Here is a 15,457-nt window from a genome sequence, read left to right on the forward strand (position 1 = left end):
TTACAAATATCTAAATACGTTTACTATTGGTTACTATTCGTACTTCGATAGATCGATTCTTCGCTGTAAGTTTCGCGTCATGTTTTCGACGCAAGATTGTATTCTCATTGTTAATAACGTTTAAAAAGTTAGTAGATCGGCTTTGAATTTCCTATTTAATTTATCGTGTATCGAATACATCGATTAGTCACACTTTAAGTATTCTTGTGCAAGCGTTTATAATCGTTCGACAAGTTACGTGTATCTTTTAAATCTTAGAAATAAATCGTCACTAATTGGACACAACGGACCAAACCTTCCGTGTTTTATTTTAACCATTTTCTTCCATAGAAACAAAGCAATTTTACACAACGAAGGAACAATTGTTCCCGCTACAGCTCTTGCAATAAACTGATCTGTTCTTAAAAATTGTCCTACCGTACGATTAAAATATTTACCACGCGTTAAGATTTATTAACGTAAAGTAGAAAAATGACTACGAAACGCTTGAAATAAAAATTCCTGAATACACCGGCGATCGATAAAATCGAACCAAGACTTTCACCTACGCAAACGAAAAACTATCAAAACGTGCAGAGAGTGGTGCAAAAATGATTATCCACCTTTGAATTTCATTCAATGCAGAGTATTTAAAAGCGCAACGAGGCGCGAAAATTTCAACGAAACTGCTAAATAAAAATTGCTAAATCCACCGTCCGAACCGTTAATTAGCATATACGCCGTAGGGGGAAACACAAGCCGAGCTGCGTCTCGTACGACCGTAGAATCAAAACAATGGCGTTACCTGGAGATCGTCGTTCGTTTTAACCGTGATATCCCTACTCTGGGTACCAGTTACCAGAGTACCAGAACAGACGCAGTTAGATACCTACGGTGAGACCAGCTGTTTTCTATGCTCGGGAGCCTCGACAGTTGTCTCTCAGTGACTCTTCCGAAGAGTTCGTTTCTCTGCAAGCTGCTGCGGTGAAGAACGCGACAGGAACCACAGCCGACCGTAAACACCGACAAATCTCCGAAACCTACCAAACCGATCGTTCGATTATCCATCGCGGTGAGTATCGTTATTTTAACAACGAATTACAATCGTTTATTTTTCTTCGATCGAGATCCTCCATCGAGAATCGACCCTGTCGTTCGTTAACGTTCCCTATCGACGACTTTTTTTTTGTTCCCCCCGAACAAACACGACATCGTTAACGGAACATTAACGCGCGTGTGCGTCGACGAATGCAATTCGCACGAAACGAATTTTTATTACTCTCGTTTCGATAAACGAACGCTCGCGACTCGCGTTGCGTATTTGAAGAGCGGATTTGCTCGGCCGAGATAATTAGAAAGGCTTGCGATTATACAACACGCGCTTTGCGCGGCTTTTTCGCGAGCGTGCGCGCGGGCGCTCGGTGTTTGCCGCGCGTACACCGTAACCATCGGTTGGAAAAATATATTCGTCGCGTATACACGGAAAAACAAGCGATCTCGCTCGATGGAACGTACGTTCGTAACCGTGGTTTTCACCGATGTACGTTTGCAATTAGCGGTCGTTGGCAACCGTACGATTGTCGCGTGCTACTAGAACAGTAGCTTTACGAACGACGAACCGGGTTAGACAAACAAACAACGAGTTTATTTCGTTCGTACGTCGAATAGAAAATTACGAAACTTTCGACGAGTTCTTGAAGTGACAGTGGAACGAGCCTCTATTAGCTCCACTGAAAAGTAGAACGAGTGGATTACCGGTCGGACCGGGAGTAGCGTCCGTAACAGATAAGTAGCCATAGTTAGAGCCTTACGGGGAATTGCACGTTTGGTGGAAAAGAAAACGCCCGTGACCGCCGGGGAAAAGAATACACGGTGGCACGGTTAATTGAAAGCTTCGCGAACGGAAAGCCGTACGGGCTGCGAAAGAGATCGGGACGATCGTGCTCGTCGGTGCGCAAACAGAGAAATATTTACAGAGACGATAAATAAAGGTGTTTCGAAAACAAACAGTTTAAGGAATATACCGTACAAAACACGAATTAATACGCGTATTTAAACTATTTATACATTTCTCTCTTCTTTACTCCCCCCCTTATCGAGATCATCCTGTATTCTTGTAAATATGGACAGATTTGTTTTTGTTTTTTTACGTACATTGATCAAAAATCAATTTTCATCTCGCTTCAAATTGTGCGATGTTCGCGATATATTTACGCGGTGATAATGTAATTCAAATTACGCGATATTTTTATACTCAAGTGCAACGATGCAATTTAAATCGCACACGATACTTTCCCAATACCTCGTATATATTTCTGTCTATCGTTACGGTACAGTTTCTTGTTACATTGTTCGAAATACAGAATTAATATTTTTGCATCGTTCGTAATTTTTTTAAACAACTCCGTGAAAATATTCTTACGAATGCGCAATATTCTCCTTCGTCCTTGATGTTTGCTCCGTTCTCTCTCTCGTCGCGATTTTCTAATTGCTTTCGAGCGACAATGGGGAAAGATTTGAATAAAATTTTTCCCGCGTTCGATGAAACGGGGATACGAGAGAGAAACACACAGAGAGAGAGAGAGAGACGATGAGAGATAAGGAGAGATATTGCGCACCTGTACTTACTACACCGTATAGGGATAACGACCATGGTATCCGAGTCGGCGCGACGATAAATCGCTGAAGACGTAACGGGTGATTTATGTGAAATCGACCGGTTCTCGCTGACTTTCGCGGTATGATCGAAAGAGGGTACGGAAAAATCAACAAGCGACCGGAACCACGGACGGGATGCTTTCAGTATAATTACCGTACCTGGACGAAGAGCGTTAATGGCTGCTATATCTCCCTTACCATCTTCGCGTTATGAATTAGAGCTGCTCGTGATCCTGAAACGCGGGACGGTAACGAACACGAGGCAAATCTACGAATTTAATGTCGCGAATTATCGATAGTATTATTATTATCGCGAATTTGAACCATCTATTGAGATATTTCTTCTTTTAAATCTAGTTCTCGAGTTCTTTGAACGAGACTCGTTCGTTTGAGTGTGTTCGAAGCGGTTCGAATGTTTCGAACGGTATCCCGGGTAACGTGAACAAATTCGAATCCAGATGTATTTATCTTAATTGATATAATTTAATGAACAAAAGAGATAAATAATTTGAACGGAAGTATTATCGATGAATATTATTTTCTTGATTGTAGAGAGGTAAGAGCGACGATCGATAGATAAAAGGTAAAAATATTGTTCATCTGGATTAGTTATCTACCGAGTGAACCCATACGAAGTAAGCGTTTGGAACAGCTTGTCGAGTAAGTTGAAAAATAGAAATATTCCAAATTTTCAATACTAGAATTGTCGTGTTTACAATTGCAACTCGACTCCATTCGTGTTTCTTTAACTATTAAATGTACAAGATTTAACACGAAGGGAGATAGCGATCGGAATAAATACATTCGAAATTCCACGGGAATTAGATTTCTCCGCGCAATCTCCCGATATTCAAATTGTTGAAAATATTCAAATCGGCCGGAACAAGGCCAAGCAGACCCGCCAAATCGTGTTCCACTTTACGTTTGGAATTCGACTTCGCGTTAGAGACTCTGCTTTGCATTCGTATTTTCGCAAGAATCTCGACAGTGGTTGGAACGCGTTTTATTTTACGGTTTCTCCCTGTCTCGAATATTCGTGACGTAATTTTCCCAACCTCGTTCTGTACGCACGGATCTATATTGCACGAATCCGGGTAAATCCAACAAACGATATCAGAGAAGAGCGCAGAATCTAATGTATGTAACGTAACGAAACCCGTGCAACAATATCGCGTAACTTGACGAGGTTGTATCAAATTCCAGGTAAACGATCGTATTTGCAATACCAAGTTCTGGGAAATCCGTAACGAGGAAATTGTCCGAGTATCGATACCTTCGAGCGGACGAATAACAAAAAATCATCAAATCTGTTCCACGGACTCCTAATATTAACGTAAAAAAAGAAGAGATATCGGTACAGTTGCCGATCGTGAAGTAGCGATACTACGTTTTATGATTACCGTTTCGATTTGCAAAGAAAGAAACAATGTTCTTCGTCGGTAACCACGGAGTTCGAGAACAAGTAGCTGGTCGAGTTGATCTCCGAGCGCGTGAAGATAGCGATAGAATCCCGGTCGTAAAAGCTCGTAATTTCGTATACGTGAACCGTGAAGCCTGATACGAATTACACGCGAAGAAAGAAATCGTCTCGGAGATACGATATCATCGAAAAAATCAAACACCCCCCACGCTGAGCTAGCTCGAGCTTAAACGACATCTTTAACGATACCCATTTGCGTAATCCACCTACCAGATGTCTCGTCGAAAAGGAATTAACCCGGCCCGTCTCGCGTTCAGTAATTTATTGACACAGTTCCCGGTTAACCAATTTAGATTTTATTAACATTCGAGCTGCGAACGAAACGAAACGAAAATTTCGTGCGACGTGTTCTGGTATAATTGATCCTATATGCGAAACACGTACGCTCGTACGTTTCTCGATGAATTTACATTGAATTCGAAATATTTTTGAACGTAGTTCATTGTTGATGAATTTCTGTTCGAAGAGGTTGCAAATTGATAAAATTACCCAGGTTGAGGGAAATTAATGAAAGGCAGCTCGTCGATGGCCGATCGGTGGCGTTTGAACTCTTCAAAGGAGCTACACGTACGTGAAATAATCCGTGTAACTCGTGAGTGTACTCGAAACCACGAGGACAAATGGAGCAATTACGCGTGTGGTTTAATGCACCGTTACGGTTTACGACGATACAAAAGCTCATCGTTCAAATAAATGTATCAACGAAACTTGGATACGGTAAACACCTTCCGTTTCGGTTGTTAAACGACCGAGAATATGTACAGGTAGGAGGCGATTGTAAATTTGGAATTTTATTACCGTTCGTGCGTGTCGAATTAGACGAAATTAAAATACGGAGAGAGTTTTCAATAATTAGCGATACGATTCGCTGATAGTTTATTAAACCGGTTTACAGATGTTTAATCGCGATTACTTTCGAGACACCCGATTATGCGCAAAGACTGAACACGTAGGATGCTATTATTTTCGATAGTAGGGAAAAAAATGTGTCAGAAAAAAGTTGTACAGATGTTTCGAAACGATAAATATTATAGTCGATACTTGTTTTTTCCAAGTTTATGAATTTTGGTATTAATTTTTTTAACAATAGGACACCGTGATAGTTAAAAATACCAACAGGTAACATTAAATTCGAAATATTTTTGAACGTAGTATTGTTGATAAATTTCTGCTTGAAAAGGTTGCAAGTTGATAAAATTCAATTTCGAAAAATTGTTTGATTTGTAAAGAAAGATATAATATCGGACTTGATTTCAATCTGTCTACCTTGTATGCACCAAGATACATTTAATGACATAACGATATAAGTATAAGACACGGGTGATAAAAATATCCGTAACTATTTTTAAAAATGAGCGAGCTATTGACACCTATGCAGGATGCGTTTCAGGTAAAAAATAAATTATTACCTACATTCCATACTCCAAATCGAGCAACATTTATCCAAACAAATTTCTTGTATCCTCTTTTAAAACCTGTATTCTGTATATTGTACAAAATAGTTTTGCTCGATGATCGATGTTAACCATAATTAAAAATTAATAAAATCAATATAGAAATTCCTAAGATATACGAATAGTAAGATTATTTGAAATGAAAAATGATAAACGAATTTCTATCACGGGAAATTCGAGTCAGAAAGAAACATAAGTATCCGTAGCAAATGAAACGCGTATCGACTAAGAAAAAACTAGTTGTAAACAATATTTCCCACATGATGCACGTCGCGATGTAGAAATTGCGCTATGTATAATATATGGGAATGGTGGATATCGTCGTCTTTTGCACACGGATGATCTCACCCGAATTAAATCCATTAATTGAATCATCTAAGGCGTTCTTTACGGTGAAACAAAACATAACTTACACGTTTTTCGTTAATGTTCAGGTCGATGAACACCCTCGATTGGTATTAGGCTCAAGAGAGTATTCGTTTCTTTCGAGTCGAAAATAGATCGTTGTAATTCTTTCACGAAGAAATCGCTAAGTACTCCAATCGATCATTTCGTCTCCATAATTATACATTCTTAATCTACAAAGTTGCCTTCACAACAAATACCAAAATCGTTAGAAAAGAACTAGATAAAACAATACAGCGAACGAGACGACAAGCATCGATTTTTTGAAGACATTTTCCAACTTTCATCCACTATCGTAAAAAAGATACAATATACATGTTTATTGTTCTCCTATCCGCTAAAAATCGATTACTTTTCCAGATACCTTCATTTCCAAAAACACGGTAAATTTCTACAGTTTCTAATCAATATTCAAAAAAACCTTGTTATTACTTCGTCCAATAATCGATAACGTAACGTAAACGTAATTTACGATTACGTAAAAATTCCGAAATTAGAGATCAGGAACGCACACGATACGTTCGTAAAATGCAACACTTGTGGAAAACGTGGAGAAAGAAATCGATTCTCTCGATCCGAAAAGAAAAAAAAACTCTTTTAATTCCATTCTACGGGGAACGGTTCTAATTTGCCGAAAATGGATGACGTACGAGGTTGATGTCAGTGTCGAGGAAGACGAGACGGAAATTAAGAATGACCAGAAGACGACCGACCCAGATTCTCGCGAAAATGTTCGCGTCTACTGCGAAAGACGTTAAACGCAACGGCGTGGGTGACAATTAACTTCTCGTATATTCCATCGGGAAAGATTAAGTAATTCGAGGCGATCGGGACCGGCTGTCGCACTCGTCGAGGATATGACGATCTGCATGCGTAATACAACCTGGATGCGTCGCTCATTAACGTACCGTTTCGTTCTTCCGACGTAATTCGTAACGGTGCGTGTGCCACGTACGTTGAACGTACCCGCGTCCTCGATCTAAATCTATGACCCGAGTCGACGGAACTGTTAAACGATCGAATTACTTCATTTTCGAAACGGATGACCCTAAATGTTCACAATCGGCCGTAACGCGAACAGTCACGGTCAGTTTCTGTCTCAAGAATCTCGTTCGCAACGCGTTCACAAATAAAAACGTACGATTTTCATTGATGCGTTCTATTCAGTCTCGGAAAGTGCAACACTCGCGAACGGTGCATCTTCATGCGCTGCATCTTCGTGTATATGTGTTTACATTTCTCGAATGTTTATGTTTGTACAGCGCTGCGTCGGATAATATTAAATAAGTATACGAAATTCTTATTGCGTTAAAGACGAATGAAAATGGAAGAGAAGGAGATAATTGAATTCCGTGACTAGGTGTATCTTTTTCGCGACCTCGTTTGTTTTCGTAACTGTAACGATGCACCTGCCAAGTGCAATAAGTGTATCTTTTTTGTTTTCGAATGGAATCGTGTTAGATTCTCACCGTTAGATAACACGGATTATTTTTATTATTTCGAGCGTAGGTGAGGTACGATTATCGAGGAACTGAAGTTTCGTGAGATGTTTCAGGTATTAATTTGGAAAATAAACTAACGTCCGTTTTCCCTTTTTCGCGGGAAATTTACAAACGTACGAACCTACGAAATGTTTCGTGAAATTTTTCGTTTAACGTCTCTTAATAAATATTTTTATTCGCAGAACGATGAAAAGAAACGATTTCTATTGAAAAAGAAACTGGGTTTCTTCAACAGGAGATAACATTCGCTCCAATTACGTAACACGAACTGTATATAGGTACTAGACTGTTGTACATATAATATACAAATATTGACATGTATACGGTATTTTGTGCGTCATGCACGAGCCACGGATATGAGATTTCGGAGCCTGAACGAAGGAGAAATATTTATACAAGAAGACTTGTGTTATTTAAAAAATTATCACTTTTATAGGGACGCAGTATACTAAATCAAAAGTCGTTGCTTAAATAAACATAGTTGGAACGAGAATTCGTGTACGTGGAGTATAAACGATGACTCGAAAACGATCTGATTCGTTCGAATTGTAATAAAACTTTGCAAAAATATTCTCCTTGGTATTGTAAAATTGTTACACAAAGAACGACAATAATTGCTACGGTAATATTGCACCACACTTTAATTAATTTCGTGATTGCTCATATTGCCTAAGAAGCTCCGTTAATTTTGCATTTAGTATATTTCTTAAAAAAAGAGCTACGAAATAAAGTGTACGTAACAGAAATTCTCTAAATTTTCTATATTACAAAAAAATTTAACCACCGTTTGATCACAAATATTATACTTGTGATACCTAACGATCCAAAAAATATCTACGAATCCCCTAGTGATCCAACAAGCACAACTTGGAACGAATGGAAAACAAAATTTGAATTACTATTGAAAACGAACTTCGTTTACCCTATATTAACCCCAATATTATCTACATATCGTATACAATCATTGAACGATATTAAATTTAAATTTTCGAAAATTAAACGAAATTATTGCACACATCTAGAGTGTTTGTACAGTATTTCGTTCGTTCGTGATTGTCTGTGAGACGAGTCTGACGCATTTTCTGCACCAACGGGACTGTTAATGTTCTTTTCTTGGACGTTGTGCAAAAAGAGCTCCGTTTGCCCTTCGGAATCGTTTCCTTCGTGAAGCGTGACTCAAGGACTGTTATCGAGCAAGTGTGTGAATCGTGAAACTATGCGTCGCGAAGTGGACATTGCTTTTTATGGTTGAAACGTACGATACCATGAACGACGGACGTTCCTTTTATTATATCAAAACGACGGAACAATCCGACATCTTTGCACGGTTCCCCGATGATTGATCGAACGTCTTGCTTCGCAGATGGCGAACATAAAAGCAGCTCTGGGTACGAGCGAACTTACCGATACAAAGGCTGGCCTTTATCGTGCCCTGGTGGCAGAATTTCTAGGTACAATGCTGTTGAATTTCTTTGGCTGTGGAGCTGTCGTCACCGCGAACGTCGTTGCCATAAGTCTTTCCTTCGGGCTGACGGTGGCTGCCGCGATTCAAGGAATTGGCCATGTTTCCGGTGGTCATGTGAATCCCGCTGTAACGTTCGGTTTAATGGTTATCGGCAAGGTGAGACACGTGTGATAATTGTCGTTACATTATTGTGTAAATTTAAGGTCCATTGGACGAACAATACTTTCGCAAATATAACATTCGCGAGGTATGTACCGTTGGGAGCCGAGAAGAATGCGGATAGATGGAACGCACTCCTTCGTTGTTGTGTAATAATTAAGAATAAATATAGGTCCGTAAAGAGCGAACGTATCGATCGATGCTGAACTTTGACTCTTTCCTTACCTCGGGTGCATTCTTTTCAACTTCCAACGGTACATTTTAATGTGTAATTAAATGATACACATCTGAGAGATTTCTGTGTACATTTTTCCTCGAAATGTGGTATGGTTAAAAATGGAACGAAAATATTGTGGTTTTGTATAATATTCTTGTTCTATTTTTAATAAAAGAATCAAACTAATTTTATATGGAAAGCTATCGGACACTCTGTGCGATAAAATGGTAATTTACTGTAATACGATAATGAAAACTTTATAACTTAATAGCCATGTTTCAATGTTCATACATAAAATATACTCGTTAAACGAAATCTGTTTGATTCTTTGTACATTGTAAAGTACACCACGGAACGTGTAACCATCACTCTCGTATGTTAGCTTGCAGAACAGTTAACAGTAATACGATTTACCGATAACGTACTAAACTGTTGTAATGTCCTTTAGTCACGATTGCTTTCGAGAGAATTCACCCTCAACGATGGATGAAGATAATATTGAAGTCAGATTTTAAAATAGCATTTCCAGCTCTAACTCCCTTCCTACGGATTCACAGATTTTAGATTGTATTTTATTTTCATACCGTACATTGAAATATAAGGTAGCAGAGTAGTACTCGAGTGGTTGTGAAATAGAAGCAAACCTGCTCGATTTCATCCGATCGATGACTGCTGTGTGCGATCTGCATTACATTGTACATAACAAACGATGTATAAAGACTCTAAACTTTAACGTCGAAATTAATTTGACGATTTTGGTATTATGGTAGGGGAATTATGTGAAAGTATTTTTTATGCCGCAGGTACCAATAATACGAGGACTCTTGTACGTGATAGTTCAGAGCATAGGTGCGATAGCAGGATCCGGTGTATTAAGGGCACTATCTCCCGAAAGAATGGAGGGTGCTTTAGGTGTAGTGAAACTTTCCGAGAACGTATCCTCGGTCCAAGGTTTCGGTATAGAATTCTTCCTTGCCTTTATATTGGTTCTCGTCGTATGCGGTGCATGCGATGCAGCTAAACCACACAGTCAAGGAATCGCCCCTCTCGTAATTGGACTTGCTGTTACGGTCGGCCATCTCGTCGGGGTAAGATGATACAAATCTTTTGCATCTCTATGATCCTATTGAAAAAACAAAAACAGATTAATTTGAAAGATCTCTAAATGGATAATTAGCGATGGGATTAAACACACTTCAAATAATATAACTTGATCAAATAATACTTGTGTAACTGCTAGTAATCACACAACAAACCTGACTTTACAATCCTGAACACGAAGGGTGTATTAATAATTGAGTGTATGGTATAACGAACTCACTATAGGTTATTTGTATCGCAATTCCAACATGTAGCACGTTTTTCTCGACAGATACCAAGAACTGGTGCAGGAATGAATCCAGCTCGATCACTAGGTAGTGCTGTTGTGATGGGTGCATTTAACGACCATTGGCTTTATTGGGTCGGTCCCATTCTTGGTGGAATGGCGGGTGGTTTGGTTTACACACATGCGGTCGGTCCTGCAAAGGAAGAGGAAGCACATTACACTGCAGTCGCAGGAAGAGAGAAAGAGGTACGAGTCTAGAGATCGCGAACCAATTTCCACAGGTCAGATGCACAAGTTGTTGCTCGAAAAGTGTAGGATCGTTTTCAGGATAAATTCTTCGTACGATATAATATAAATTATATATAAATTATAATTCCCATTTCGCATTTCGCGACTTCAGAAGCATCCGCATAAAGATTTTATCCCGAAAATGGTCTTACATTCACGTTAACGTCCTTGTAGAGTAGATCGGACATTCAATTACACTTTCTGTCCCATTATTAGGATATTATTAGGACGCCCCTTTGAAATAAACGCCCTGTTTCGAAAGCGAAACTTTTCAAACGATTCCCAAAGGAACGAACGCAGGCCCGATCGCACAAGTTATGCGAATAAACCTCGAAGAAAAATATATCTAAAGACGAAAACCTTGTTCGAAGGTGAAGATAAAGTGTGCTTTGAGTTGAAAATTATTTATATCCGTCGAATGAGTATATTTCCGAACAGCAATAACTCGAATTCATAAATAATCGTCAAGTAACGGACAGAGACGAAGTGTGTAATTGTTTTACGTAAATAAAGCTCATAATTTATGATAGTATCGTATAAAGGGAAAGAATTTATCGAAATGCGTTTACATTCATATTCTCACGTTTCGTTAAAATATTCAGACTCTCGTACGGATTACAGACATTTTCTACGATACAATACTCAATTTATTCATACGTGTATAGTAACCGATCTAAGTTAGCAATCGATTAGCTCGGTATTACCCGCGACGAAGGAGCATTCGTCACGAGTAATATCGATTATTAGCTCTCACCGTGAGAAGATTGCTGCGAGCGAAGATCCGGATGGAGATTGATGGATTCAAAGTTCCATCGACCTTCCTTTACATGCATTATAATTGAATTACTAAGGAGTCAAAGATCCTTCGATGTCCTCGTTTAGTTCTGCCAAGTAATTACAATATCGCACGAAATGAGGCAAAATTTAAAGAAACGCCCCTTTTCTCCACAATTTTGTGTTGTGAGCCACCCAAGTGTGGGACACGACTTACAAAAGATGACATAAAGAAGGTCTTAACCCGGAATCGGTAACTTCTACTGTGTCAGAGATAAAAATACCTCCCTCTGCAGTCGCAGCATCTTTCTCTGGAAGCACACACACCAGAGGAGATTGCAACTAACCGTTCGTACCAGCTACACGACCGGTCACTTGCTTATGCAACAAGCAGAGGTGACCGGACGGAGGAACGAGCGAACGAGCAAAAATAAGCTACTTATTCGATAATTGTTTGGCAGAGTGGTCTTAAAAATAGCTCAGACTAGGTTTAAAATAGCTTTGAAATTAAAGGTCCCGTAGCAAACGAGATAGGGGACCCCCTCCGTTAAGGAATTTAAACTGATGAACATGAAACAAATCAAGACACAATGGAAAAATTAGCATAGTGAATATTGAATTGAAAGTCGTGAAATGGGAGGCATACGAATTTAAGACGTAATACAAAAATGAAGAACGAAAAATTAATCAAAGTACCTCACTATAAATTACCTAAATTCCATGTTATAACTATTTAAACGGGTAGACAAATTCAACGCACAATATGAAAGTGAGGAAAAGATAGAATCAAACAATATATGTTTGTGCTGAATTAATTTATCTTCGACGTTGCACCAACTTAGCGAAACAGTCGAACAAATTAAAGAAGTGACACGAAATTAAAAACAGTGAGCCATTGAACAAAGTTACTTATAATTAATCGTATTCAAACCAATGTGTTAGCTTCTAAGTCCCCTTCGTTCTGTCCTCTGTAATACCTAGCTAAGGAGTAATTTTAAGCCTTCTTTAAGCCTAGTTTAAGCTACTTTTAAGACCACCGTGTACGAATGTCTGTCTGTACTCTGCCAAACAATTATCGAATAAGTAGCTTATTTTTTATCGTTCACTCGTTCCTCAGTCCGGTCACCTCTGCTTGTTGCATAAGCAAGTGACTGGCCGTGTAACTGGTCCGAACGGTTGGTTGCAATCTCCACTGGTGTGGTTCACAACGCAAAATTGTGGAGAAAAGGGGCGTTTCTTCAAATTTTGCCTCATTTTTTGCGATATTGTAATTACTTTGCAGAATTAAACGAGAAGATCGAACGATCTTTGACTCCTTTTATCTCCTCGATTTAGTAATTCGATTATAATGCACGTAAAGGGAGGTCGTTGGAACTTTGAATCTATCCATCTTCATACGGATCTCCGCTCGCAGCTATCTTCTTACGGTGAGAGCTGATAATCGGTATTACTTGTGACGAATACTCCTTCGTCGAGCTAATCGACTGCGAACTTAGATCAGTTACCGTATACGTATGAATAAATTGAATAGTGTACCATAGAAAATGTTTGTGACCCGTACGAGAGTCTGTATATTTTAACGAAACGTGAGAATATGAATGTAAGTCTGATGCATTTTAATAAATACGTTTCGTATGATACGAGTATTTTTCTTTATTTCCTTTCTCTGTTTTCGTTCCCTTTACGTGATACTAAATTATGAATCAATGAAAGAAATATGAAAGTTGCAAATTTTGTTTTATCATTCCCTTTTTGAAATGCAAGAGTACGCGTTTAAAAATTCACGAGACGAAAAATTGTATTAAGCTATGGCTTTGGAACTATTCATAGTTTCATTTTGTAAAAATGTTCGAAATTGCACCTACGAGATCGAATGGAACTTAATTTTTCAATCTCTTTTGGGACTGATGAATTTTGTAGAACAACAAGCGATGCAAGAAAAACGAGTTTCCTTGCGTTACTATATTTAGCGTTTTGATAGTTCAGTTGAATATAGTTCCCAGGATCACCGTCTTTAAACGAAGAGGTCGCTTCGAACTACTGACAGTTTATGAGGTCGATATTTCAGATCGCATGACACCAATTCCCATAAGATGGAGCGTCTGTTCTATATTTCGTCTATAAGACGAACTCCGATTGAAAGTCTGGTCTATTCTATACATCATCGATGTAAAAGCGGTACCAATTTGATTAAAAAATACACCAATAAAATTAACTAGCATACAAGAAAGCCACGCTGCGTATTATACAAGACAGTCGCATAAAACTTGCAAAAACAGTGTTTTAATCTGTGTATTGCAAAGTACATATATTGCGATCCATTAATCATCGTAAAAAATATGAAAAGACAAATTGTAGCAATGTGAATTGCATTTACAAAAAAAAAAAAAAAAAAAAAAAAAAAAAACGATGGAACCTGTTGCTTTCATGTTAATTAACGTTATAATTTATCAACACATTTATGTTAACCAACATTGTTTCAAGTACCTACTGTAGATAATATCATCGATTAAAATTGAAAATTTATTTATTTATTTTTTTTTTATATACAACTAAACGAATAACATAAAAATTTATGTCCCGATTATGAATACGTACGAAACGACGTACGACTAAGCTATTGCTATTAAACCTAACCTCAATTTCATCGGTTTAAGACAAATATAGTTTACTATCTTTCTACTTGAAATTTCGTATTAATTGTAATTTTTGAAGAATTAAAATAATTGAATGACCTTAAAAACATGTTAAAAGAACAAAGCACTGAAAAGTCGTTTAAAATAACATACATACGTATAACGAAATATCGACATATCTTTTTGAAGTCTTTCAATTTGTCCCATTTCATTCAAATCTATTTATTAAAAATGGAGGAAAATATAATATACTTTTTCTTTTCGGATCAAATTGAACTTTCTGCAATAACATTTCATAAAGTACGATGATATTAGATAAGTATAACTTGAACTAGATACGTCTATTTAATTCTCGTTGTAGAATCTTTCTATGTTTTATTGCAATTTTTTATATTTTGAGGACAAGAATGTGAAACAGTCGGTTTTTTTTTTTTCTAAATTTTCAATCGTCTCTGTCCCACAGCAGTTCGAGTACATAGACAGCGGACGGGGTGGACTTTAAGAAATGAAGATACAAAGAAAGATTCGAAGACGGGAATGCAAATTTTGTTTATACTACTCGTTATTATAAATGGTTGAACAATCGAAAACATGCGAAGTATTATTTTTACAGCTAGAGAGCCTTACCGGTAAGAAGGACGTCAACCCCGCTTGATCTTCCAACTGCTGCTAATCGTCACATTTTAAATATTGTAAAAGCTAAAACGTAAATGACCTCAGGACTTTGAAAAATCATAACCGAAATTTTGATTTTAGTTTCGAATGTTTTGTTTACCATGAAGTTGAATGAAATATTCAAACATATGGTCTACAAATTTCTACCTTTCTAGTATAAAATGCATATCGGCCAAAGTATGTAGGTTGGCGAACTGATTAAAGTAGGTTATAACGTCCTAATGACTAAAGATATTCAACATAAAGTGATTTAAAGAGAATTCGGTTTTTAAATGTATACAATTTGATTTATGGAAATTTTATACGTAGTTACATTTTATATGTATTCTTTAAATTCACTTACGTTTATTCGTTTTATCTCTACTAATTAGAAACGTATACGTTTTGTCCATTTTTCTCGAAGCTTCTGCCGTATAATAGAATTTATTATTTCGATAA

At 37.8% G+C, this 15,457-nt stretch overlaps 2 protein-coding genes across 9 annotated transcripts in view; one reads left to right on the top strand and one right to left on the bottom strand.

Moving 5' to 3' along the window:
* Positions 1-9,046, bottom strand: part of LOC143143657 (aquaporin AQPAn.G) — a 71,320-nt gene extending 62,274 nt beyond the window's left edge. The window contains exon 1 of the mRNA XM_076305179.1: positions 8,883-9,046. The gene's annotated coding sequence lies outside the window, so the exon portion shown is untranslated. The remainder of the gene's footprint in view (positions 1-8,882) is intronic.
* LOC143143659 (aquaporin AQPAn.G) lies at positions 853-15,148 on the top strand. 8 transcript variants are annotated; one of them, XM_076305184.1, is made up of 6 exons: positions 853-1,051; positions 3,190-3,297; positions 8,842-9,099; positions 10,123-10,407; positions 10,692-10,892; positions 14,958-15,148. In XM_076305184.1, the coding sequence occupies exons 3-6, from the start codon at positions 8,842-8,844 to the stop codon at positions 14,997-14,999; spliced, it is 786 nt and encodes a 261-aa protein (XP_076161299.1). In that variant the 5' UTR covers positions 853-1,051; positions 3,190-3,297; the 3' UTR covers positions 15,000-15,148. The 8 variants fall into 8 exon arrangements, with proteins under 8 accessions (XP_076161299.1, XP_076161302.1, XP_076161306.1 ...); XM_076305187.1 differs by lacking the exon at positions 3,190-3,297 and having other exon boundaries at positions 856-1,051; positions 10,692-10,927; positions 14,808-15,148; XM_076305191.1 differs by lacking the exon at positions 3,190-3,297 and having other exon boundaries at positions 856-1,051; positions 10,692-10,927; positions 14,811-15,148.
* Positions 15,149-15,457: the final 309 nt, after the last annotated feature.

This window comes from Ptiloglossa arizonensis, chromosome 2, assembly GCF_051014685.1.
Source record: "Ptiloglossa arizonensis isolate GNS036 chromosome 2, iyPtiAriz1_principal, whole genome shotgun sequence".
NCBI classification, from domain to species: Eukaryota; Metazoa; Arthropoda; class Insecta; order Hymenoptera; family Colletidae; genus Ptiloglossa; species Ptiloglossa arizonensis.